The sequence below is a fragment of the Spea bombifrons genome, chromosome 9, assembly GCF_027358695.1.
Source record: "Spea bombifrons isolate aSpeBom1 chromosome 9, aSpeBom1.2.pri, whole genome shotgun sequence".
Lineage (NCBI taxonomy): Eukaryota > Metazoa > Chordata > Amphibia > Anura > Pelobatidae > Spea > Spea bombifrons.
Window position 1 is genome coordinate 31,333,024 of NC_071095.1, and position 24,984 is coordinate 31,358,007.

Sequence of the window (24,984 nt, forward strand, 5' to 3'; positions counted from 1 at the left end):
TCTCTGATAGACATTGTTGGGTATAGTACTTAGATTTTGCAACTATCCACTTTTAAATGTTTCTGAACATCAATAAAGGGGTATTTAATAACAGAGTATGTTCTTTCCTTTATAAGGACAAACGTGTCTCCGCGTTAGCGAGCTCTTCTTTGTTGTAGTTTTAAACAGTTGTTTGTATAATGTGTGTCACTTGTGTTTGTAATTGTGTTTATATGTTGGATATGTAATAAAATAGATATGGATGTTTTTATTGAATTATCAAGTTTTATTTGTTTGCATGCATTACAAATGAGGGGTTCACAGCTATTTTAAAACAATACTAATACCAAGACCCTCCCACTTACGAGCTGTCTGTCCATTACATCTGGTCCTTCTCACAGAGTTACTGGAAACTAAGGTACTTACAGCTCGTTCGTTGTCGTGAAGTTGTCTTAATGCAACGTTTATGTCAATTGCTATTCCACAAATATTTCCCCAGACCTTATAGAATTGGGTTATTAAAACCCCTGAGTTCCTTCGGTGCTCGGATATTCTGAGAGACTCTGTGCTTCTGTCCCTTTGCTGCCTTTTTGCTTACTGCCTGGCTACTGACCCGGACTGCCTCTTTACCCTGCCTTTTGATTTGCTCCCTGCCTATACTTGGCCTCGTACTTCCTCATCGCCCGTGCGTATCGATGTTGTTCACTTACCATGCAGTCCTGTAGTGGGACCACGAGGCCTCTGTCTTGGTGCTCTGCCGTGATTCGCGCGGCTTCACTGCTGAGCGCTGGCATTTGACATCCTATGTGGGCGCTCAGCATGAAGCTCCGGCACCGAGACAGACGCCTCACGCTCCCACCACTGCAGTCGTGGCACCGTTGCGGAAGGTGGCTGCAGGAAGCAGAGGAGACAGAAGGACGCAGAGCGGTTGCTGAAAACGACCACTCGGCACCCTTCTCTCTCCTCCTGCTGCGTTTCTATTGGGGGGTTCCTACGGCCCTGAGGGGGATTTCTTCATTATCAGTCACCCCCCGCATGAGTTACTGGGGGGGGGGATCTGTCCCCCCTGGTTCCTACGCCCATGTGTCCTCCCCCCAGACTTTTAACCCTGTATAACCTGGACACCATCGACCCCGACCACAGCCCTATCGTATGGAGATGGTCCAGGGAGGGAGCCGCCTGAGAATTGAAAGCTGTACGGACATTGCGGGGCTCGGTGGCTTAAGAGTAGCTCCGGACTGTAAGGATTCTACAGCTGTAACTGTGCTCAGCTTCTGTGCTGGCTTGGTGAACGCATGCCAAGGTCTACTCGGATCCCCATGTGCATAAAGGGGTCCCTTTGATTTCTATAGGGATGCCTTCCTAGCAAAGATTGGCTCCTTCAAGTAGCCAATTAGTGTTAAGAATTGTCAGGCCATGGATGAGGGCTTAAGATACTACATTAGATAAGGTTTATTTTTTGAAATTGCATATTAAAGTACCGGTACTCAGTTTCATGTGCATTCTTCCATTGAGGGGACACTTGTATATTATCATATGATTAAGTATCCCCTCAAAGGAAGAATACATGTTAAACTGAGTACTTTAATATGCATTTTCCTGAACAAAATATTTATATGAGAGCTGCCAGGTTAAAATTTACATTTACGTTGTGTCTCTGTTGGATATACATGGACAGAATCCTGCCATACGCATTTGCCCAATACCTATGGTCAAACACGTCACCTTGCATGTGAGTTAATTTTCACAAGCACTACAGAAAAGGGTTTATTCAGACACCAGTGTGCATGTGCCAAAAACAGCCAATCAGTGGCAAGAATCCTCGGAATACTCTGGAGAAGTGCAGTATCTACCCCAGGTGCTTTTTTATTTTTTCATTCTTCTTTAGTGTGCTTGCCAGGGACATTACACTGTCCCTATAATTCACTTTACATATTTTTCCTGCGCTGGTGCTTCACGTAACACAAACCCTTCCAACAATATTAGTTAATAGCTTATAACAAGAGCGTAATACAGTGTAAGAGGAAAACAAAAACTACTCCCGGGCGCTAAGTACCGCCCCTTCCAGCCGAACTGGATCACGTAACACTTCTGCGCCTTTCACCGGACGTCTCAAACAACAATATTATACGTTGCATTGGTGGGTGTTCCCCGTGCGTGGTGACGTGTGACGTATGGGTTGGCGGGTCTTTCGTACTGCGCTTTCCGTGTTTCCGCCTTGCATATTTGAAGAGATCCGGTTTTGGTGGTTGGAGTGTCTTCTGAGACACATTGTTTGGAACTTTAAAGGCTGTCGTCAGCCATTGCTTGCAAACGGTAACGGCCCTCCGTCTTAGGTATGGGACGCCCCGGCATTTAGATGCATTCAAACTGTCTCTCACACAAACTTTATTCATATGTTTCGACATATTTATTTATCTAAATGTGAATAGGGCCGCAACGTATTCCAATTAAACATGGGGCTGAGTTAATGCCTTGACAGGTCCTGCGTATCCGTATATTATTGCAGCTGGTAGGAAATATTATTCTGTGATATGGTTTGGCAACATGACGTCATCATTATGCTTTTTTGGAGGTCTCTGGTTGTTCACCTTTGTGGTCTTGCCAAAATAATTTAAATCTCTATTCAACTAAAGAGACAGGGCTGTGTATTATGCTAACGCCTACATCCTCTTAAACTCTCAATGGGTTCTTCAGGTGACTTTACTGCTTTCAGAGATTTGGTTACATAAGCTTATAAGCTCGTATGTCTCTTCTCCAGATGTAAATGTATCTGTACGTTTTGGAAGCGTGGGCCATGCAAATCGTGTTGTTTTTTTTTTATTAAACTTTTTTACTTTTAATGTAAATTTGTATGTGTTGGGTAATTTATTTGTAAAGATTGTAAATTTAAATGCATCTGCTTTATTCCAGTTAGTCTGCGATGGCCATGCAAGTGCAGTATGAAGCTGCAGAGGAGGAGAATTTTGGACCACAAGCTATATCCCGGTTGGAGGTATGTAAGGCTTTCAAAGGAGAGAGAGCTATTTGTTGGTGCCGTTTGATGTCATCAAAGAAGTTATGGGGTAAAAATTGTATGTTTTGGAAACCAACTAAAATACATTTTAGCTCACTTTAGACAGATCACTATGTGGATTCGCCAAACAGAGTGTCTTTATAACTCACTGGTGAATGAAGAGATAGCATGGAGGACAATGAGTGTGATCCAAAGCAGAGACGCGCTAGCATATGCTTTTATGTGTACAGGTGCAAAAAGCGCTGACAGGCCATCAACAGTTTAGTGCAGCTGGTATCCGCTGACCCTTTCACGACCAGAAGAAAATGTCAGACATGATTCGTTGTTGTCCGGCATATGAAAACCAGTTCACAAGATTAGCAGAAATTATATCTATATCATGCTATTCATTTAGCTGGTCTGGTAGCGGCGTGGTTTAATATGAACGTAAACTGATAGTGTTTTTTTTTTTTTTTTTTTTTTTTTTAAATCAAATTTCTCTCAAAAGAAATGCAATGAGGCCAAAGACTCACTGAACTGGACTTATATGGGTGACATGCATTCAGGCTATTTTTTCCCTCCTTTTATCTTACAAGCAATGTGGAATAAATGCAAATGATGTGAAGAAATTGGAGGAGGCTGGATTTCACACAGTAGAGGCAGTTGCGTATGCTCCCAAGAAGGAATTGCTGAATATAAAGGGCATCAGTGAAGCTAAAGCTGAAAAAATCTTGGTAAGATCATTCAACTTGTTCAGCTTTTAATATTCATCTATACTGTTGATATTAAGACAAAACATTTACTGTGTAAAGTAAACAAATCATGTCAGGTGTTTGTTTTTTTTTCCTCCGAAACTTGATGCTGCTTTCATGTTATTAAACCAATACACCTTTTTGGTTTCATCGTGAGATATCTATTAGTGCTAGCATTTAGATGGCAAGTGAAGAATTGTTAATGAGAAAATATTACATCATTAAAGAATTCTTTCTGGGGATGGTCAGGACATTCAATAGTGGAAGGGAAGATGTTTCTGATGCTCTAATTTCATCTGAAATCTGTTTAATCAACAGGACTGCTGCAACAGCACCTGTAAAAGTAGTGGTTTTGTGTCAGATCTCAGTCTGTATTTCATGCTGGGTTCATTAAAAGTTGGAGGATGTACTGGTCTCCATGTTTCTATGTTGGTAAGCTTAGGCTATTCTATAGATTGTAAACTCGTTTGAGCAGGGCCCTCCTCACCTGTTTCTGTAAGTCAAATTATGTTATACTACTTGCTACATCTATACTGGATATTGCGTTACTGGCCCATTGCTCACATTTATATGGCAAAAAACGGCATTGCGTTATTGCCAGAGTCTGTAATTTTAAATTATTTGTAAATTACAATTTTCCTTTTTTTCTTTTATATATTCAAGGCTGAAGCTGCTAAATTAGTTCCCATGGGATTTACTACAGCAACAGAGTTTCACCAGAGGCGATCAGAAATCATACAAGTAACAACTGGTTCCAAAGAATTGGACAAACTTCTGCAAGGTGAATTCATCATGCTGTTTCATATCTATAATAGTGGAAGACAATGCAGTTGATCAACTGGAAAATTGGATCTAGAATGTGCGTTTCCATAGTCTTTTCTGTTTGGTTTTTGAATTAGTTCAGAACCTCTAGCTGTAGAATGCATGTTAGTCTTGCATTTAGTAAAATACACTGAAGCAAATGCAAAATGAACACCTATATACATTTTCATGAGGCTCAGATGGTCCTTATTAACCTCAGACTGCACCTTCTTTTAGGGGAGCAATGCTCACACCTATTTGACATAATCAATATACTGCATCTTCAGTGCATTTCTGGTTCTTCTGAGCGCATGTTAATTTTATCAACTTTGGTTATTAAGTCTGGGAACGGTTATGTAGGCCGAAATTGGACATCTTATTTTCCCAATTCAGTGTGTTGATTCTAATTACCTGCCTTTTCAGGTGGCATTGAAACAGGCTCTATTACAGAGATGTTTGGTGAATTCCGTACTGGTAAAACACAGTTATGTCACACTCTGGCAGTTACATGTCAGGTAAGTCAAAACTTGCTGTTAGAAAAGATTCTGGCAATGTCTAAAGAAAGTTGTAGATCCCAACATTGACTTTCCAAGGAAATAGTTGCAAGTAAGAATGTTTCTCAGGTTGTACAGACTTTGTACATCGTGTATTTAGACCTTTATCTTTTAATGTGTCTATTGTACAACAGATATTTTGAGCCACATATTTTGTAAAATCGAAAAGGAACTACTTCATAGGAACACATAATAGATGAAGTGTGTGTTCACTGTCTTGGCCTTTTAATTTAATTGCAAACCAAATTATATCAAATCAGCACATGCAAAAGTTTGGAACCCTGTTGAAGATCAAGTGATAAAATTCAAAGATGAAAATTACACAACTTTTATCTTACCTAAAAATTACCATTATTAACTGTACTAAATGTTAGTTTGCAAATTTGAACTCCACAAACTTTGAATTCTGACAACTTACTCTTTTTAAGACTTTTCAAAGTTATGTAGGTGGGTAATCTCCAAGTTACTTTAGTTATATTTCAAATCTATTTTACAGAGGTTACTACGCTGAAATTATGAAGAAAGGACGATTAATATGTTCCCTCCTAAAGCATTTAACTTAGAAGAAAGTCTTTCTACAAATTGTCAGCCTTACTTTGTGCTAGCTGTATTCGAGCTATTATGTCATGCTTCACTTTATAGATAGCATAATTTGCTGACTATTACTAGTCCATCATTTTATAATATAGTAGGAATATGAAGAAGAGAACAGTGAGAAAAAGTAGTATACTTTGAGCAAAGAAAATTCTTCCCTGCAAGTGGTCCAAGGGCTCGCATCCGTTGAATAGTTCACAAGATAAATGTCTTATAAAATTGGTCCTTTTAAATCCTTTGTTTAGAGTGCTTGTTTTTCTATAAAACTTGATTTTACATTGTTTTTTTTGTTTGCTCTAAAGCAGACCCTCCTGACTTCTGAGAATGCTTTAACGCAGTTACTTTGTGCATCATTCTTTATGGGGTTTTTTTCCCTTCTTGAGAGTTGGAAATGATTGGATTTCTTATGTCTTAATATTTCTTTTGACTCTAAAGCTCCCTATTGATAGAGGTGGTGGTGAGGGAAAAGCCATGTACATTGACACTGAAGGCACTTTTCGACCAGAACGTCTACTTGCTGTGGCTGAAAGGTATGGAATAGATGACTTTTATGAAAGAACCGCAAATTAGTTATTCCCTTAAAAAAAAAAAATCTACGTGTTGTTTTTTATTTTCTAGGTATGGCTTATCGGGTAGCGATGTTCTAGATAATGTGGCTTATGCACGTGCCTTCAACACAGATCATCAGACCCAGCTTCTGTACCAGGCTTCTGCCATGATGGCCGAGTCTAGGTAATGTGTAATTTTATCCAGAGCTCTTCATTAAATGTTTATCTTCCGCCTAATGAAACCACGTAAATTACAGTCTATAAATAACTTATTAATTGGAAGCTTGTAATATATGAATGCCGAAAGAGCTAGTAGGCTTGTCATGTCTGTCTATGTGAAAGCATGCTGTTAGATCTTGTTCCATTTAAATATTCCTAGCGTTTTACTCCAGTCTTCCACCATGCTTTTAAATCTCCACTTTATGGGAGAAAACAATGTTTTAATCTTGGTCACTTCAGGAAACATCAAGATCTCTGTTTCCTAGACAAAGTTGGCGGCAGCATGTTTTAGGGTTTTGACTTCAGGGGTTTGCCAAGACCCAAACTGCAGGTTTTAACCCCTTAATGACAAAAAATCCATTGTTTTCAATGAGTTTAGGGCCCGCCCATTGTCCTTAAGGGGTTAATTAATTTTTTTTTATTTTCAATTTAGTGCCACATCAAACAAATGTATAGTAGTACTTGCTAAAAAGCTATAAACTAGGGCTGCAACTAACGATTATTTTAATAATCGATTAGTTGGCCGATTATTTTTTCGATTAATCGGATAAAAAAAATGAATGTAAATTTTTTATTTAAAATAATTTACTAAACAAATGATGTTAAATACAAACAGCAGAATAAAAAAACTTTGATAATACATTTCTTGTCTTTATTTCCCAACCAGCCCCCCAATATATGCACATTTGAGCCCAGGCTTGCTACGCTGCCTCCCAGACATGCCATGCTGCCCCCCTTACATATGCCACGCTGCCTACCACAGCACTCCACGCTGCCTCCCACATATACCACACCACGCTGCCTCCCACATCTGCCACTCCACGCTGCCTCCCACATATGCCACTCCATGCTGCCTCCCACATCTGCCACGCCACGCTGCCTCCCACATCTGCCACGCCACGCTGCCTCCCACATATGCCACGCTGCCTCCCACATCTGCCACTCCACGCTGCCTCCCACATCTGCCACTCCACGCTGCCTCCCACATCTGCCACTGTGCCTGATACGCCTTATATCCCCTGATACCCCACTCCATCCTCCCCAGACATGCCACCCTGCCTCCCAGACATGCCACTTCTCTACCCCCAGATATGCCTTATACACCCTGATACACCACTCCGTCCTCCCCAGACATGCCACACTGCCCTCCCCACATATGCCTTATATACTGTATATGCCTTATACCCCCAGATATGTCACTTCACTGCCCCCAGGATTTAGATTCCCCTAAATTAACCCTAAACTCCCCATTAACCATAACTGCCCCTAAATTAACCCTTAACACCCCCTTAACCACAGCATCCCCTAAATTAACCCTAAAGACCCCATCAACCACAGCATCCCCTAAATTAACCCTAAACACACCATTAACCACAACTGCCTCAAATTAACCCCAAACACCCCATTAACCACAGCTGCTCCTAAATTAACCCTAAACACCCTATTAACATAACTGCCCCTAAATTAACCCTAAACACCCAATTAACCATAACTGCCCCTAGATTAACCCTAAACACCCCACTAATCATAACTGCCCCTAAATTAACCCCCACCTCCCCTAACTTTCAGTAGCCCAAATATATATATATATATATATATATATTACATACATATATACACATATATATATATATATATATATATATATATATATATATATACACACACACATACACATTATATATATATATATATATATATATATATATATATATATATATATATATATATATATATATATATATATATATATATATATACACATATACTTACAGTTAGATGAGTGTCACATCCATGTGGTTCTGGCCTGGAGAAGGAAGGGGCGGGGCCAGTTGTCACAGTGATTACAGGGAGGGGGAGTAAGTAGGAGCTGCTGCTGTGAGACGGTGAGTCAGACTAAACGGATTATATAATGAGGGGGATTTTTCAGAGCGTTTGCTCTGAAAAACCCTCATTTTATAATCGATAATAATCGATTCAACTAATCGATAATGAAATTCGTTGCCAACGAATTTCATTATCGATTATTATCGATTTTATCGATTAGTTGTTGCAGCCCTACTATAAACCAAGGAAGGTTATTAGGAGCATGATCAGGTTAGGTAGCAATAGTTTAAATTTAGCCAAACAATGTTGAATTTAGATCTAGACAGTCTGTGGAAAATATTGGTGTGAAATTCTTTAGAGCTGACCTTGATGCCCTTTTATTTTGTTGGCTCATAAGTCTGCTTGAGCATCATATGTATGTGTCCAGGGTACACTGCTGAACCCTGTCGCGCTGAGAAGCTGTTGTTTCCACAGGTCACCTGTTTGTACAATAAAATAGGCTCAGGTTCGCAGTGAGATAATGCTTCCGTCACTGAAAAGGGATGCTAGGAATGCAAACGCTCCTTTTGATGGTATTGCTGCCCCTTTAATGGGTCCCATGCTGATGAAATAACCTATTGATTACGATGTTTGTCATGACCCTTCTAACTTTGCCCTAATAGATGGTGGTTCTTTACAGATATGCACTTCTTATTGTGGACAGTGCTACAGCACTCTATAGGACGGATTATTCTGGCCGAGGGGAACTTTCAGCACGACAGATGCACTTGGCTCGCTTCCTAAGAATGCTTCTAAGACTTGCCGATGAGGTAAAAGCAGAAACCCTGTTATGACAACGCAAAATGTATGTCTGCACATCTGATACCAAGCCTTTGGAAATTTGGCACAAGTGTACTTGCTAGATGGTTTCTTATTTTAGATTAAAAAAAATAGACTTTTAATAGAATATTTCTACTGGTCTGGATTCTACATAAAAGTTTGAAATTACCCAGATAATTAAAAGTGATTGGTAAGCTGCAGTGCCTTTACAGTGCTTTGCTGCCCTCTTTAGTAATACATAATTAATAACAATTGTGTTTTCATATTTCTTTGTTCCCTTACTATTCTCCAATCTTCTAAGTTTGGAGTGGCAGTTGTCATCACAAACCAGGTTGTGGCACAAGTAGATGGAGCTGCCATGTTTGCAGCTGACCCCAAGAAGCCCATCGGAGGGAATATTATAGCTCATGCCTCTACTACAAGGTAATATATACAAAAACCTGTTTTCTTCATTAGCCTGCACCAGCTGACAACTTCAGCTTGTATTGTATTTACCAAAGCAGTTCTGTTTGTTTTGCGTTTGGCGATTAATCATGTTCTCTATAGACCACATTAAACATAGTATCCCTAAATTAACATGGACAAGTAAGTCACATAAGATCAAATACATGTGTATTTAGATACATTTGATACAGTAATTTACTATATAAACAGAAAGCAAGTACAGCAATGCATTTAAAGCCGCATGGTGAAAGCTTAGCACTGCTCCTTCAGTGCTAAAAGATCAAAAAGATTTAAGGTATATTCAAAGAGAAAAAGTGTCATGTAGCTCTTTAGCTATTGCAGAACTGCGATTACCATCATTCTACCAGTGCCAAGCATTCATGGGGCATGTAGTCTTAACAGGAGAACTTCCAGTTGGATGTGAAACGTTCATCTTGCCAGAAAATGTTTTTCTGATATGCGAACGCATCTTTGTTCAAATCTATTAATCTTAGTCTCTGAATAGTACTTGGATATACTTTAGACTGATGACTGACTTGGTTCATAATTCTTCTAATGTCCTTCTCTTGCAGATTGTACCTAAGAAAAGGCAGGGGTGAAACACGCATCTGTAAGATCTATGATTCGCCGTGTCTTCCGGAAGCAGAGGCCATGTTTGCAATAAATGCTGATGGAGTAGGAGATGCAAAGGACTGAACTGTGAAAGCTTCTACTGCTCTTATGTACCTCTAACATATGAACTACTGGCTTGTTCACAGTGGGCTCCGTTGCATAGACCAGGGCCTAGTAGGGCTGGTCATTGAGTAACTTGGAAAAGTGTGGAAAGTATCTACTACAAATGTGCAGCTGCCATTTTCCTGTTTTACACAATCTGCTTTTGACCAACACGCGCACAACCAATGTGCATTATTCCAGGTAATGGTATATACGTTGTTTCCATTATAAGTCTTTGGAAGATCAAGTAGATTAAGTATTTTCTTTATCCACTGGATTAAAAACTTTATTTTTACTTTGGACTTTGATGCTTGAATGCAATCTTCTTAAGAGCGCAAAGATTTCATAGAATGCACAGAAATATGGAACATTAACATTAGGAGCTGCATGATATATTCTACACTACAGAAAACACCATCCTGTTGCTTCATTTGTAATGTATAGCTGTTTGGCAAGTTTCACAATCACTTTTTTTTTTTTTCCCTTCATTGATGTAAATAGATGTATAGACGATTTCAGTTTCCAAAAATAAAATATAACTTCACAACATATGTTCGTTTTTACTGTGTATTTGGATAGGCATAATATAATCTGTAAACCTTAAAGCCATGTGATTAAAAATTGTAAGGGCCAAACTTATTCCCACCGACCTCAGCTGTGCAAAAGAAAGACTGCATCCTTTGTGAAGGTATACGAACATAAGGTATTCATGCAGCTGCTATAGGAAACTCTCTCAGGGGTTGTTGAAAGATGAAACCTTATCTTCACGTGACACTTGCTGTGTTAGGAAGGGACGGATGTGGGCAATGTTTTTAAGATGGAGACAGTTTTTGGAGACTGAATATGGGCTGTGAACGAGAGGTCGGAGTCAAGGGTGTCACCAAGACATCGTGCATGATAGATGGGGAGATGATGGCACCGTTAACATTGAGGGAGATAGATGGGGGAATCTTAGCATTGGAGAGAGGGAGGGAAGATGAGAAACTGGGTTTTGGAGAGATTGAGTTTCAGGAAACGTGCAGACATCCAGGTAGAGACAGAGGCGAGACAGTTAGTTACACGATCTAAGATAGAGGAGAGAGATCAGGGGAGGATAGATAGATCTGGGTGTCATCAGCATACAGGTGGTATTGAAAGCCAAAGGATGCGACTAGTTTGCCAAGCAAGGAAGTGTAAGGAGAGAACAGAAGGGGTCCTAAAACTGAGCCTTGGGGTACCCCAACTGAGAGGGGGAGGGGAAGTGTTACCGGAGACGCTGAAGGTACAATCAGAGAGGAAGGAAGTGAACCAAGACAGAGCAGTGTCACGGAGGCCAAGATCATGAAGTATTTGAAGAGGGTGGTCCACAGTCAAAAGCAGCAGAAAGGTCCAGTAGGATCAGCATGGAGTAGTGCCTTGAATTTAGCAGTGAGTAAGTCATTAGTAGAGTGTCAAGGGCGAAAACCAGATTGAAGAGGGTCAAGCAGGGAGTTGGAATCCAGAAAGTTAGTTAATTGTATATAAACAATTCTTCCAAGAAGCTTGGAGGTGAGAGGAAGCAGAGAGGTGGGAGGACTTTTTCAAGATAGGAGTAATGTTTGAAGGAGGATGGGACAGATCCAGTAGTGAGGGAGAGGTTGAAGATGTGAGCTAGAGTAGGGACAAGGGACATAAATAAAAAATTTTGATCATAACTAACCCTCATAAGAAGAACCGTTGTAAGTTCATAATGCTTTACCTTCTGGATGTGTCCTCAATTAATGCTTCTACTTTTGGGCGGTTCTTTAATGCGTGACCCTCCATAAGCATTGTCTCCTCCTACACGCTAATGGTAAACATGAAAACCAAGTTCTTTCCGGGCAATGTGTTTCTCTTGTCATTTCCCAGTACCAATAAAACTTTTTTTTTTTTTTGCATCTGTTTATGTTCAGACTCCCTAATCTGCTCATTGGCCCCCTATCCCCCTTCAACACAAGACTGTTTGTTTGCAGGCATACCCAATTGCGCTGTGTCCCAATACAGCACCCAAGATGATTGATTGGTCTCAAACATGGATCTGCTGCAGTGGTTTCTGATTTTATATGTTTAATTAGGACTACTTACTGAATGCTTTTGAGTCCTACCGTTTTATTCCTGTAGCATTTTGTTTTGACTTTACCTATAGGAATCCACCAGAGTCACGTGAAGTGACGTAAATTCCCGTGACTCCACTGGGTTCCTGGGCGGAACAAGAGAAGACGCTGTGAGGGAGCAACGCGAAGGCAACCTTGCGGGATGCGCAGGAAATCTGCAGTTCAGGTAAGGGCCTGTAAATGGATGCCGTAGAATGCAATGTATGCCATGGATTCCCCATCAAGTTCTAGCTGCCGTGTCATTGCATCTGCCATGCAAAAATTAAAATTTTCCTTGTTCCTATGAATTGCCTTGTAACTTGTTATGCAAGTAAGTTAGGTCATTGATTGTAAATGTTAGTAGAATTGCATGACAAGCTCTGCTGTGACCTCCGTGAACACTTTTTTCTCATTAGATCTACAAAAGGGCATAGGCAAAAAACAATGACCATAAGAAAAACATTCATACATAAATACAATCATACACATATAATACAATAAGTTATTATGCTACAATTTATCATGGGGGTGTCAGTCTAGGTGTAACGGTAAGTTTCATTATCTCTGTGATGTCTTGGTTATTAATATTCACAGTACCATATCACATAACCAATGATTAGTAGTTACATTTATATTTTTCTTCTCCATTTTGCGCCTTGTTCAGATCGAGCCATATCTTTAAACATATTGTATTTTCCTCTGGCTCTGTGAAATCCATCTTGCGCAGATATTTAATTTAGGTTAATATTTCTGCTCGTTATAAATAGCTTAAGTATGTGAATCATAAGGCATCTTTGTGCACTTATAAAAGAAATGAAAAGTATGGGGTTAACCTTCTGCTTTAAGAACATATGTTTACTTAAGAGAAATTTTATTTTCTCATATATGTCGTAACTCGATGCATTGCTAGCACGTATGACACAAGTGCCATCTTCTTTGAAACGCTGCCAACACTTTTTCAATATGTTTGCATCACTGCTGGGGTTAAATACCACCTTTGCATAATTCAAAAAAGAAAAAAAGCTTCCCTCATCTGCATAAATCCCTGAACCCAGTTATCAATTAAATTATTTATTCATGTGTTTCCGATATAATTCATGCTTGATTTTTAACATTAATTCTTACAATTAAATCTATGGCTCTAGATATCAGTTTTTTCTTTTATGATGTTTCTCCAGAAATTCTTCTATTGCACGTTTTTAAAGAATTGTGCTACTGAACGCTGAATGGGCTTTCTATGTGTTTAACCTTTAGGGTAACAACCTCTACAAGCCTTGTCCCATATCAGCTGTGACAGCCACTAACCTGAACACATCTTTTCCTAATTTCTTGCGCAACTACTTGACAATGGCTTGGTCACTTTTGGTCATGGCTTATCCTGATGTTCTGCATTGCAACCTATAGTCCTGACATAAACTTTTTTACTTTTTCACTCTGCCGTGCTGGATGGTAACAAGAAAAACTCATGTTTTCAAGATGGAGTAATAATTCATTTTAAACTATGCTTATGGTAATTTGCTTAATGATTTGTCACTTGTACCTAATGATCTTTTAATTGTTTTTTGTTTAGCTCTCACAAGCTGTTTGGTTAATGTTCAATGTATATCAGGTTGGCTAAGTCTATGAATTCTAGTCTTGCCATTCCCCTTGAATGTATTTATTGTAAGAAGTGCTGCATACATTGTTGACCTATATAAAAATATATATATATAATAATCACTTTCTGCAATTAGCACTTATAAATAGTAAACTATGCTAGTGCTGAATAAACCCCCAAGCAATGCATTTACATCTGAAGCTGAAGTATGCACAAATGAATCATTTTAAACTTAAAACTATGGAAGGCTTATTAGGACACTTAACTATTACAGAGTGACTTTTTATCTGTTGTATTCTCTTTTAAATGGAAAATATGTGCATGTTGCAACAGCTTCCTATACTGCAGTCCATTCTATGTTCAAAGAGTTAACAGAAAAGCTAGCACTGATTTGTCCTGAACTCCTAAGCCCCTTTAAAAAATGTGAAGGGGTTAAGGAAGACTGTCGGGAGATAAGATTTTTTTCTTCTGGAAAAGAGGAAGCAACAGTCACGCAAGAAAAACAGAGCTGGGGCAGGATTCTCACGCATTGGCATGCAACTCTGTCATCTGTCTTGTCACAGTCTACCCCCTACACCCACCCGTCTCCTCTTGTCAGCATTCATCAATTATGACACTGAATTAACGTAAGCATCCTGTCCTCTACCCTGCTCACAAAATAAGTGAATAAAATAAACTACCTTTTAGAAGCGAGAAGAATATATGAGTAGGAGGTTCTTAATGGTAAACTTTTCAATTTGCATGTGGATTTGGATGGTGTGTATTGTATGTCGTTGGATTTAATTTCACAGTGAACTTGGTGGTTTTATGTTTTCATAAATTTTGGTGAATTGCTACATTGAGCACTGTATCATATTGCCGTAGCATGTGCAGGTTATGCAGTGTCCCAATGTTTCTGCTACCGCTTAGGCGTGTTGAGATTAAAGTTAATGCAAGTCATGACCTAAAAGTTTACCAAAAAGCGTTATGCTTTGTGCACGCTTCCTACTTAAAAAACATGCAGCAGAAGCTTCCCCGGACCCTTTATCTGAGGTAGCGCTCAATGTGTGATTGCCCATACGCTAGTTCTTGGATGGTCTGAAAAGAGATGTAGGGCCTGATGGGGCAAATTCAATTAGCCAGGTTCAAAGATGTCCCAAATAGGGCAGAGATGCAGACTGACCAGATGTCAAATTAAAATAAAATATGCACCTCCTAAATGTGGCCTTTTAGTCCCCAAACAACATGCATGTGTTATATCAGTGTACTCAGAAGATGTTGCTGAACACGTATTGGGGGGGTGTTTGACAGTGACATATACCAAGGGCTGTAAATTCATACCTAAAGTACAATGTGTGGGGGAAAAAAACCCACAAAAAACCCACAAACTGTCAACGGCTGATGGTAGAACGTAAAACGTTTAAAAAAAATTAAAAAAAAATAAAAATAAAAAAACTCACGCTGGGTCTATCCTGGTTTCCAGTGTATCTTAGCATTGACACGCGTCAAAGGGGATTGCCAGCCCTATCAGTCCCAGCCCAGTCAGTAGGAATTCAGCTGTCACAAACACCACAAACACAGAAGGGACCACCACCTGCCAGCCGGCTTTCACTGTGACGTTAAGGGGGGGCTGCGAAAAGGGTGCATGGAAAAACCAGCACGATGGATCGCACAACGCTTTGCCTGACGATCAGGCCATGAGGCGTTCCAGCGCATAATGACGTTCACAACCTGGTACAGCTGTGCCGGTTGATGTCCAGTATAGGGGCAGACAGAAACTATAATAGGGGAGACTATGTATTTGGAATGATTTCGATCCTAGTTTAATTTATTTTTACAGTGGGCCTTTTACCGTGTGGATAGTGTAGTGCATTTTTACTTATGTTTTAACAATTATGTTTTTCATGGCATATGATATTTGATGGATGGGGGATCTATTACCAACCTATTAAATTTTTAATTTAATCTACTAAACGTAATTTTTTTTTTTGTTTTCTCTTTGTTATTAGAGAACATCACCGCAAGCGCCGACATTTTCATAGAATGTTATGGCCGTGGAGATGCGGACAAAGATAGCAGATTGAAGATAGAAAATGGAGAGAAGAGAAAGGAGAAGACAATGCGGAAGAAGAAAATGATGCAGAAGTGGAAGCAGTCAACAGAGAAGGTAGGGAAACATTTAGGGAATGAGTGAGTTCCAGAATTAAAAATTCCTGAAAAATTTGTCCGAATAGTTTTTGGCCCATTTGAACATGTCTAATGCTCACATGCTTTGTGTGAGCATGGGTGTGTAACACTTACACGTCCATGCATGCATTCTCCCTCACTCCTTGGCTTAACCACGGCTTATCCTCTCTCATGGTTTCACAGAGAGTGTTGTGAGCTCTCAACCAATTCACTGTGGGTTATGGACGGTTCTTTGAAGCTTCACCTTGCTCTGGCCTATATAAGCCTGGAGGATGCATTTGCCGTTGTGTTTTGCTTCCTGCTACCAAGTCCACCCTGTTGTTCCGTGTATGACCCAGCTTCATCTGACTACCCTCCTGGCTCCTGATTCCTGGCATTTGTACCCTGACTTCGCTGATCTCTGCTCTCCTGCTTATGGCTACCGCCGCTTTGGTTTCTGTCCTGGCTTGTCTTATTGGTGTACGCTCCTAGATTATGATTTGGCTTTGTTTCCTTGCTTTCTGCACTATACATTTTGTGTCCGCCTGGTCCCTAGTCCTGTAAGCAGCCTCCATTTAACGACAGGGTCACGTAACCTTACTTTACATGATCGCGCTACGTTCCTCCCCATGGACGACCACAAATAGGCAGAGCTCTTCCCTGTTTGGAGGATCTCTTGTGTAGCAGCAGGGAGATGTCTCTGGCAGTTTCTGATCTGATGTGAATTTGGAAACCCTAGTTGCTGGCCTAGGCCCTTACTTAGAAGGGCGGTGTCGACCTTTGATTAAGGTCCTTAAGTTTTGCATAATTAAAACTTGGCACACTAAGCTCTCGTCAGTGCTAATGACCCTCACTTGCTGTGTATATCTTCAACTGGCTTTACATTAGCTTCTATAATGACTTTCATGTTGATAATCTTTTCAAGGCAAAATATGTCAAAGTATCTACACCTTTAGATACTTCAGATATTTATACATAAACAATACTTTTGGGAAGATTTGGGTTTCTGTAAGGTGAGCTATCTGGTTTTAACAATGTAAGGTCATTTGCATAGTAATGCACAACAACGAGTTAAGAAATGAACGGCTCCAACAGAGATGGGATCCTCTCAGAAAGCTAAAGCAGAAGATGCTGCATTTTCACATAAATGTGTGTATGTTCACATGGAATGTCTATCTCCTGCATGACTGGGCCATACAAGAAATCTCTGGAAAGAGGGGCAGAACCACTTTCTGGGAGGTTCAAGGGATTCTGGGATAACTGGTTAGTGGCTGCAATAGCTTAAGAAAAAAGGAGCACAGAGATCAGAGGTGTTCTGGGTCAGAAGACTCGGAATGAAACAGCGCAGGATGGCGTTTGGGAGAATGCTGTGAGCTTAGAGGTTCTTCATTATTTTAATATCTGTTTTGTATGATTATCAAATGTTTTGTGTATGTTATATGTTTAATAACCGGTAGCAGTGACCTAAATCAATATATAGGTTTTTTCCCCCATACGCTTGTATTTGTGCTTTATTTGTCACACATTCCGTAGAAGAATAACCCTGTAAAAGGGTCATCATTTCCTACATCATCTCCTGGATTATAAGCAGTATCCAATCTGCTGGTTTAGTTTCTAACATCAATCTTTTCAGACATGTTGTATGTGTCACACTAAAAGCATTTGTCACTGGCTTGACTTTTGTGTCATGCTGCTATTATTACCGTTTTAATAGCTAGAACTGTGGCTTTACCAGCTAATTACCTAGATTTGTATTACCAATACACATTGTTACCTGTGTTTTCCTTTGTTTTTAGAAGCTGTTGCTTCATCATATCAGTTACCCCATGTCCTTAGTGCACTCTTACCGCACACAGCATAACTAGAGGTAAAAAGTTGAAGGGGGCTCCTCAACCTCCTGGTGAACCCTTGCGCGTCTCACTTTGCTGCATGTCATTTGTAATATAACTCTCAATGGAGCGGAAAGTATTCCGAGTGGAGATGAGGGAGTCACGGGATGGTCCATCATGTTTATATAGCACAATAATGATCCTTCCTAAGTAAATTATTTTATGATAAAACAGGGAAGAAAAAAAAGGTAGAATGGAACTTTTATCGATAGTAACATAAGACTAATACCCCTTTCATTCAAAAGGGAAGGTTGTCAGATACTATATATATATCAGATTTAACTAACTAGGTTTGGAAAGAATACTGCAGTTTTTCAGGAGGGCAAGGCCAACTTTAAAGAGGATCTATCATTCTTTAAAACATTTCCATGCATTCCAAATGCAAACATAAAATAAAATAAAAACTACTTAGAATAAAAACTTCAAATACTGGAGGGATTCTGTTGTGAGACACCATGTTGTAATTTCAATGGAACATGACAAGGCAAATTGAGAACCACCGTGTCGGTTCAGCCACAAATATTCCGAGTAATAGGCACCTGATTTTCCTTTAGTCCATGGAAATCCTTCAGGTAAAAGTATTTTTTTTTGTTTGTTTGTTTGTTTTTATACAATTTGAAAGTGTGTATTGGCCTGGATTTAACAGGCCAATACACACTAGTAACATACCTTTTTTTTTCTTCTTCATAAACCAGTGTTTAAAGCCTGTTGACTACAGGGTGGCCCCAGGTACCTTGCAAAGCATTTTATACAAAAACATTTTGCAGGGCACGGAGGGGGGTGTAACGGACCTCAGCACCCCTAGCTTATCGACTGATAATGCCCTCCGCTCAAGGAACATTAGCCGAAACTAGATGCTTGAGGGTAAAATCATGAACCCAGTTTAATGTGAAGCACACCATCATTTAAAATAGTACAAGGTGATCATTTACATACATGTCACATCAAAACACATAGTTCTCAAGCAAGCCAGCCTTTGCACATGGCTCCACCTCAGCCCAGTTGGGGGTCGCTATTGTAGTCCATGGGAAAGATTGTAAACACTGCTGGGTTACCTGACTTCTGTACGAAACTGGCTGGATTTCAGATCTTGGTGCAAATACTGGCCATGGAGGTCTCTGTCCTGTAAGTCCTGACCCGTAGGAGAGTAAAGCACCACATATAAAATCTCCTCCCAAAATGCAGGAACCCCAAATTTGTGTCCAGGCTTCACAGTCCTATGAATCTCTGGTAACGTGGCACCGGTGGGAAGTAGTAGTCCCAATGGTATCTCCCTAAAAACAGAACCCCTTTTAAGGCCAGGGCCCATAGTCTGTAGGGAGGAGGCTGGCACTCAGGCCTCTCCACGAGCCCAGGGCACAGAGGTTTGCGTGACAGGGTGCTAGGGCAAATTTAGTTTCAGCACATTAGGAACAGTCATATCGATAACATTGGATAACCACGCTGAGAGAATGCATAAAATGAGAAGAATTATGACACAAGATACTTGTATAGAGAATGTGCCCAACAACTCGAAATCAGCAGTGGATGAAGAACTAATCTTTCTAAACTAATGTTCCATAAGACATAATGCATAGCACACAGGCAGTTACAGGGCAACCACAGCAGCCTTAACAAGCTAGTATTTTGGGTGTTCCTGGATAAGTCACAGATCATTATATTAACTATGTAATAAATACAGAGAAAATGTCAGCATATATTTTGATAAATTACTCATTTGGATACATTTTACTGTTACAATAACTATGCAAGCCACGTCTAACTAGATACGATTAAAAACAAACCCGAAACTCAATTTGCAGGTGGTAAAAATTCTTACAAAATCACAATGAATAAGACTATTCACTAGACCCATGCAGTTCAGGTGTTTGGTGAATAGTTTATTGCCTGGGGAACGTTCAGACAGCTTTGCAGACCCTACTCAAATCAATTTGTTCTTTATTTGAAACACATGCGGTTTTTGTCAATCATGTAAGAATGAATGGTTACTATTCTTTATGATTATAGTCGGAAGTCCATCTTTGCCTCTAGTCAGTCCTTGTATAGAACACTATCACAAATATAGCTTTTCGCATAAAAAAAAAAGTAACTTTATAAAAACCACCAAGGGCACCTGCATCTGGGTGATTTGTTTTAAATTAAGGAGCAATTCCATTGCACTAAAGTACATTTTTTCTTTGGTTAAATTCTGTATTGATAACCTGACCTTGGCTTAATTGTCTGCTCCATGCACATTGGAGAATAAGTAGTTTTGCTTAGTTAAAAGGGATCTAGAATCAAAAATATGGATGCAGCGTATACAAAAGACAAGGTAGAATATTTAGAACCTTTACTTGTTCTAGCCATGTGGGGAGTATTATCCCTGATGTATATCATTCTCTAAACTGTCTTATGATCCACCCTTTGTCACATGAACCACCGCTATCCTACAGCAAATGCATTGCAATTGGTCTAAAGAAGATACTAACTTTCTAATTTAAAAATATCTTTGGGTCGATGAAACAAAATGTTTCTCTTATATACAGGACATGAACTTACCACACATATGAAAACCATTATGGCGTAAAAGGTAGATAGAAACCCCCCAAAAAGGCTCACCTTTTTACATATGGGAGGACGTTCAGGGGTGATGACAGATATGGAGATTAAACAAAGTGTAACCAATAAATTCTGCTTCTAGACTTATTTTAGTTCAAATAAACTTTTTTTTTTAATTGCAATTAATGTTTTTGTTTTGGAGATATATTTGGTTTAAACCCTAGGCACTATTTAATCAATTGGAAGCCAAGATCTACGTGGAATGGCACCAGACGTGGCACATAAATAAATTCTCCTGATGTCCGCTTCTCTCTCCCTTTACAAAACAGAACTGATTTGGTGAGCATATCATGGGGCACAGTGCCATATAGAAGGTTAAAAGGCATATCATGGGGCACAGTGGCATTTAGAGGGTTAAAAGGCATATCATGGGGCACAGTGGCATTTAGAGGGTTAAAAGGCATTTCTGAGGCAGAGTGGCAAGCCTGGGGCAGATGTGCATAACTGGGGGGGCAGGCTGAAAAAAAAGGAAATAAAAACAAAATATTTTTCTCAATCATAGCTTTTATTAACAAACAATTTACATTTACTGGTAAAAAATTTTCCCAAAGGGTGGTCTTATATTCAGGCTTTTTCTTTTTTCCATAAATATTCAGATTTTGGGTGTTCGTATTATAATCGAGCAAATACAGTGAGACATTTTTAGAACATATATTTATATGAATATATTTAAACATATAGTCTCAATGCACAATCATATAGGTTTACTTAGTGTAATGATCTGGTATAGATCACATTTGTGGCTGAAGATGATTACTACAACTCGCTGTCGTTGAAATGCAAATTCAATAAGAATGATAAACTAAAACCCTGGAAAAAAAATGATGTACACAAACCGGTTTAGAGGGAAATGAGGCAACTAAAACCAGCATTAATTTCCTTCCCGAAGGCCCAAAAACACTGCCATCCTGCAGTCTCCCACAACAAACCCCCCCCCCGTGTCCTACCCACCCTAACCGTGCGTGACAGAGGCTGAAAGTAAAGGGAAGTGAGTGCTATAAACAGTGATAGGTTCCAGAGCACGCAGCGCTGCTATTCGTGACTAAAAGACCCCCTTCTCCTAAACTGCCATTACTCTAACACGCAAATTCCAACTGGAATCCCGCTCAGCTCTGCTTGGAACCGGTGTGGGCGGGGATAAGAAAGGAGGGGAGGGTGGGGGCTGTCTGGTAGTTCCCAAAATACACAAATCACTCCAACCTCAAACACCCGCACGAGCTGGGAGTAATTATGAATGAGTGCCGGACGAAGGAAAGATTACGCTGCAATCAGCTGACCCACAATTGGCTATTTTTGCGTTGTGTTTAACCCCTCTGCTGCCGTGTAAGCGGGCTGAAGTAACATATTAAAACAATAAAATGCTGCATAAGCACAGGGCCGTAGGAAGGGTGAGCGCAGCTGCGAGGATCAGCAACTGCAGCCCGCAGGACTAGTTGGGAGATCACGGATCTCCCTCTAGTCGGCTCAACATCAGGGAGCCCGAGGTCTGTCACTTCAGCCCTCGCTTTACTGCTCCCTCATCCCTGCACGCTGGCAAAAAATGCCGAGCGCGGGGATATGTCGTCATCCCTGCGCTCTGCAGCAATAGCCGGCGCGTAGTGATGAGGGAGCGGTAAAGCGAGGTCTGAAGTGACAGTCCTCGCGCTCCCACCACAGGATACGAGATGAAGGAAGACGGATTGAGGCGGTAAGAGATGGTGAGAAAGGGTTGTTATGTATGTATGTATGTATGTATGTATGTATGTAAGTTTGTGTGTGTATGGACAGGTGTGTGTAAGAGCAGTATAATTTGTTTGTAAGCTGTGTGTAAGGAAAATGCACGTGTATATGTGTGTGTAAGGGCAGTATATGTCTGTATGTGTAAGGGTAGTGTACGTGTATATGTTTGTTTATGGGCAGATGTGTGTAAGGGCAGTGTATGTGTATATGTGTGTGTGTGTAAGAGCAGGTGTATGGACAGGCGTGTATCACATTGTATGTGTGTATAAGAGCAGTATCCAGTGATACTCAGTCAGCATTATGGTGGACACCTGGCTGGCTGAGAATCATAAAAATTGTAATTCACAGCTAGCATCTGTAGCTTTACCGTTGACTGCACTTCCTATGATGCTCAGCCAGCACCATGGAAGCAGTATGTCTGGCTGAACCTCATGTGAACTGTAGTTAACAGCAGTGGATGTGACAGGTGTTAGTTGTGAATTTAAACTCCCACAATGCCAAGTCATAGTTGACACCTGACTGGCTGAGCATCATAGGAGTTGTAATTCAAAGCTAACATCTACTGTTAACTGCACTTGCCATGATGCTCAGCCAGCATCATGGAAATGGTATGTCTGGCTGAGCCTCATGGGAATTCCAGCACGACATTGTAAAGTGCAATTGCTTGTATTGGTGAGTTCTGCGAGAGCGATTAAAAAAAAAAAAATGTGTCCCTCTTTCACATTTTGAAATGTTGGATATGAGGAGCGGTTGGGGAGATAACGGATCTCCCTAACCAGCCTAACATTAAAGAAACCATCTAAATGCATGGGAACTCTGGGCAGTTTCCCAGGGGCCCAGCGTTCTAGGAGCTCCGTGGTGAATCACATTACTGCAAGCAATGTGATTCACCACAAAGCCCCTAAAAAAAAATAGTGTGATCAGAGAGGCCACCACCCCTAGGGCGGCCTTCAGGGGAGTGTAGAGGCAGCTGCACGATTGTGCTCTCCTCAACCAGACCTGCTCATTGGGTGCCTCGTGGGCATTGCGCTGGTCTGGTTATAAGGTGTCCGATGAGCAGGGCTGGTTGGGGAGATCACAATCCTCCTCTAACCTGCCTAATCACTACTCACCGGTAAATGAGGCAGAGTGCGGCACCCCGGCGCTCTGCATCAATAGCCGGCGCATAGTGATGAAGGACCACTAAAGCAGAGGCATGGAGTGACAGACCTCACGCTCTTATGACAGCATGGAAGATAGAAGATGATGTATGATGCAGGATGATTGAAGATGATGGAAGATGAGAAAGGTTTGTAAGGGCTGTGTATATGTGTATATAGTTAGATAGTATGTAGATAGTGAGAAGGGAGTAGATAGTAAGAAAAGGGGGCATAGATCGTGAGAAAAGGGAGGAGAGGTAGCTAGAGAGGTAGTAAGAATACTGAAATAAAGAGTGAGAATGAGTGAGAAAAGGAATTAATGTGTGGACGAATAGTGTGAATGAGTGAGAGAATACATTGTGTGAATGAATTATGTGAATTAGTGTGTGTTTGTATGTGTGGACGAATAGTGTGAATGAGTGAGAGAATACATTGTGTTAATTAATTATGTACATAAAAGTGTGGAGTGTTTGTATGTACCATAGATGTATGATATATTTGTAGAAAGACAAAGATTGCCCAAGCAGGGTGTTTGAGCCTTGGCGACCAAGATGGCAGAGCGCACATGGGGACAAAGTTAACTCATGAAGGGATGTTTAGGGACAAAGATGGCAAGCCCAATGTGTGTAGTCTGGGTGCTGATCAGCTTCTATATGGACAGCGTGAGCGCCAGGGCTGGTTTTGGGGTGTGCAGTCTGTGGTCTATACCTGTAATTTAAGAGGTTTATCTATACATTGAATGCTAAGTTTTTATGTGAATTCCAATTGATCTATACCTGCAAAGCTGGGTTTGTGTGTTATTCTGTTGATCCATAATCTGCTATGTTTCCATACATTATTTATGTATATCTGCAAATACAGGGTTTGTATGTCTTATTCAGTTGCTCAATTCCTGCAAACCTGTTTCCGTGTGTTTATTTGATCTATACCCTCAATGCTGAGTTTACATGTGATTTCCAGTTGATCTATACCTGCAATGCTGGGTTTGTGTGTTCTATTTATCAATACTTGCAATGTAATTTGTCCATGCATTATTATTGTATACCTTTTAATACAGGATTTGTACGTCTAATTCTGTTTATTTAATCTATACCTTAAATGCTGAGTTCACATGTGAATTTGAATTGATCTATACATGCAAAGCTGGGTTTGAGTGTTCATGTGTTGATCTATACCTGCTATGCTATGTTTTCATACATTTATAAATGCCTGCAATTATAGGGTTTGAATGTCTTATTCAGTTGATCTATACACGCACAGAGGCATGGCTTAGTGAATAAGTGGACAAAGGGATTCTGGGGATGATTACGGGAGAGAGGACCTCTGGATGTCACGGTAGGGTCAGAAGGAGGAAAGACCCCCTAGTCTTCCCCTAATCTGCAGTGAGTGTGGCAAGTATTTTTTATGGTGTGGAAGTGGAGGGAATTATTGCATGCCAGGGAGTGTGGTGTTTCAATATAAAATTGTCAGCAGGGGCTACTACTAGTATATATTGTCAGCAGGTGCTAATATTGTCCTTAAACCCATTAAAAACAATGCATTGCTTTGTCATGAAGGGGTT

General features: G+C 40.3%; 1 protein-coding gene across 2 annotated transcripts; it reads left to right on the forward strand.

Moving 5' to 3' along the window:
- The first annotated feature begins 2,160 nt into the window (after positions 1 to 2,160).
- RAD51 (RAD51 recombinase) lies at positions 2,161 to 10,795 on the forward strand. Of its 2 annotated transcripts, none has more exons than XM_053474900.1 (10): positions 2,161 to 2,315; positions 2,893 to 2,974; positions 3,571 to 3,708; positions 4,390 to 4,507; positions 4,951 to 5,042; positions 6,111 to 6,205; positions 6,294 to 6,407; positions 8,949 to 9,078; positions 9,390 to 9,511; positions 10,105 to 10,795. In XM_053474900.1, exons 2-10 carry the CDS (start codon positions 2,903 to 2,905, stop codon positions 10,226 to 10,228), a joined length of 1,005 nt encoding a protein of 334 aa, XP_053330875.1. In that variant the 5' UTR covers positions 2,161 to 2,315; positions 2,893 to 2,902; the 3' UTR covers positions 10,229 to 10,795. The 2 variants fall into 2 exon arrangements, with proteins under 2 accessions (XP_053330875.1, XP_053330876.1); XM_053474901.1 differs by having other exon boundaries at positions 2,161 to 2,295.
- Positions 10,796 to 24,984: the final 14,189 nt, after the last annotated feature.

Bases quoted from the DNA above. Each gene is read 5' to 3' on its own strand.
- RAD51 (XM_053474900.1), top strand. From the start codon at position 2,903: ATGGCCATGCAAGTGCAGTATGAAGCTGCAGAGGAGGAGAATTTTGGA. The intron at 6,408-8,948 runs GTAATGTGTAAT...GGTTCTTTACAG, and splicing joins GCCATGATGGCCGAGTCTAG to ATATGCACTTCTTATTGTGG. The intron at 9,079-9,389 runs GTAAAAGCAGAA...CAATCTTCTAAG, and splicing joins TTCTAAGACTTGCCGATGAG to TTTGGAGTGGCAGTTGTCAT.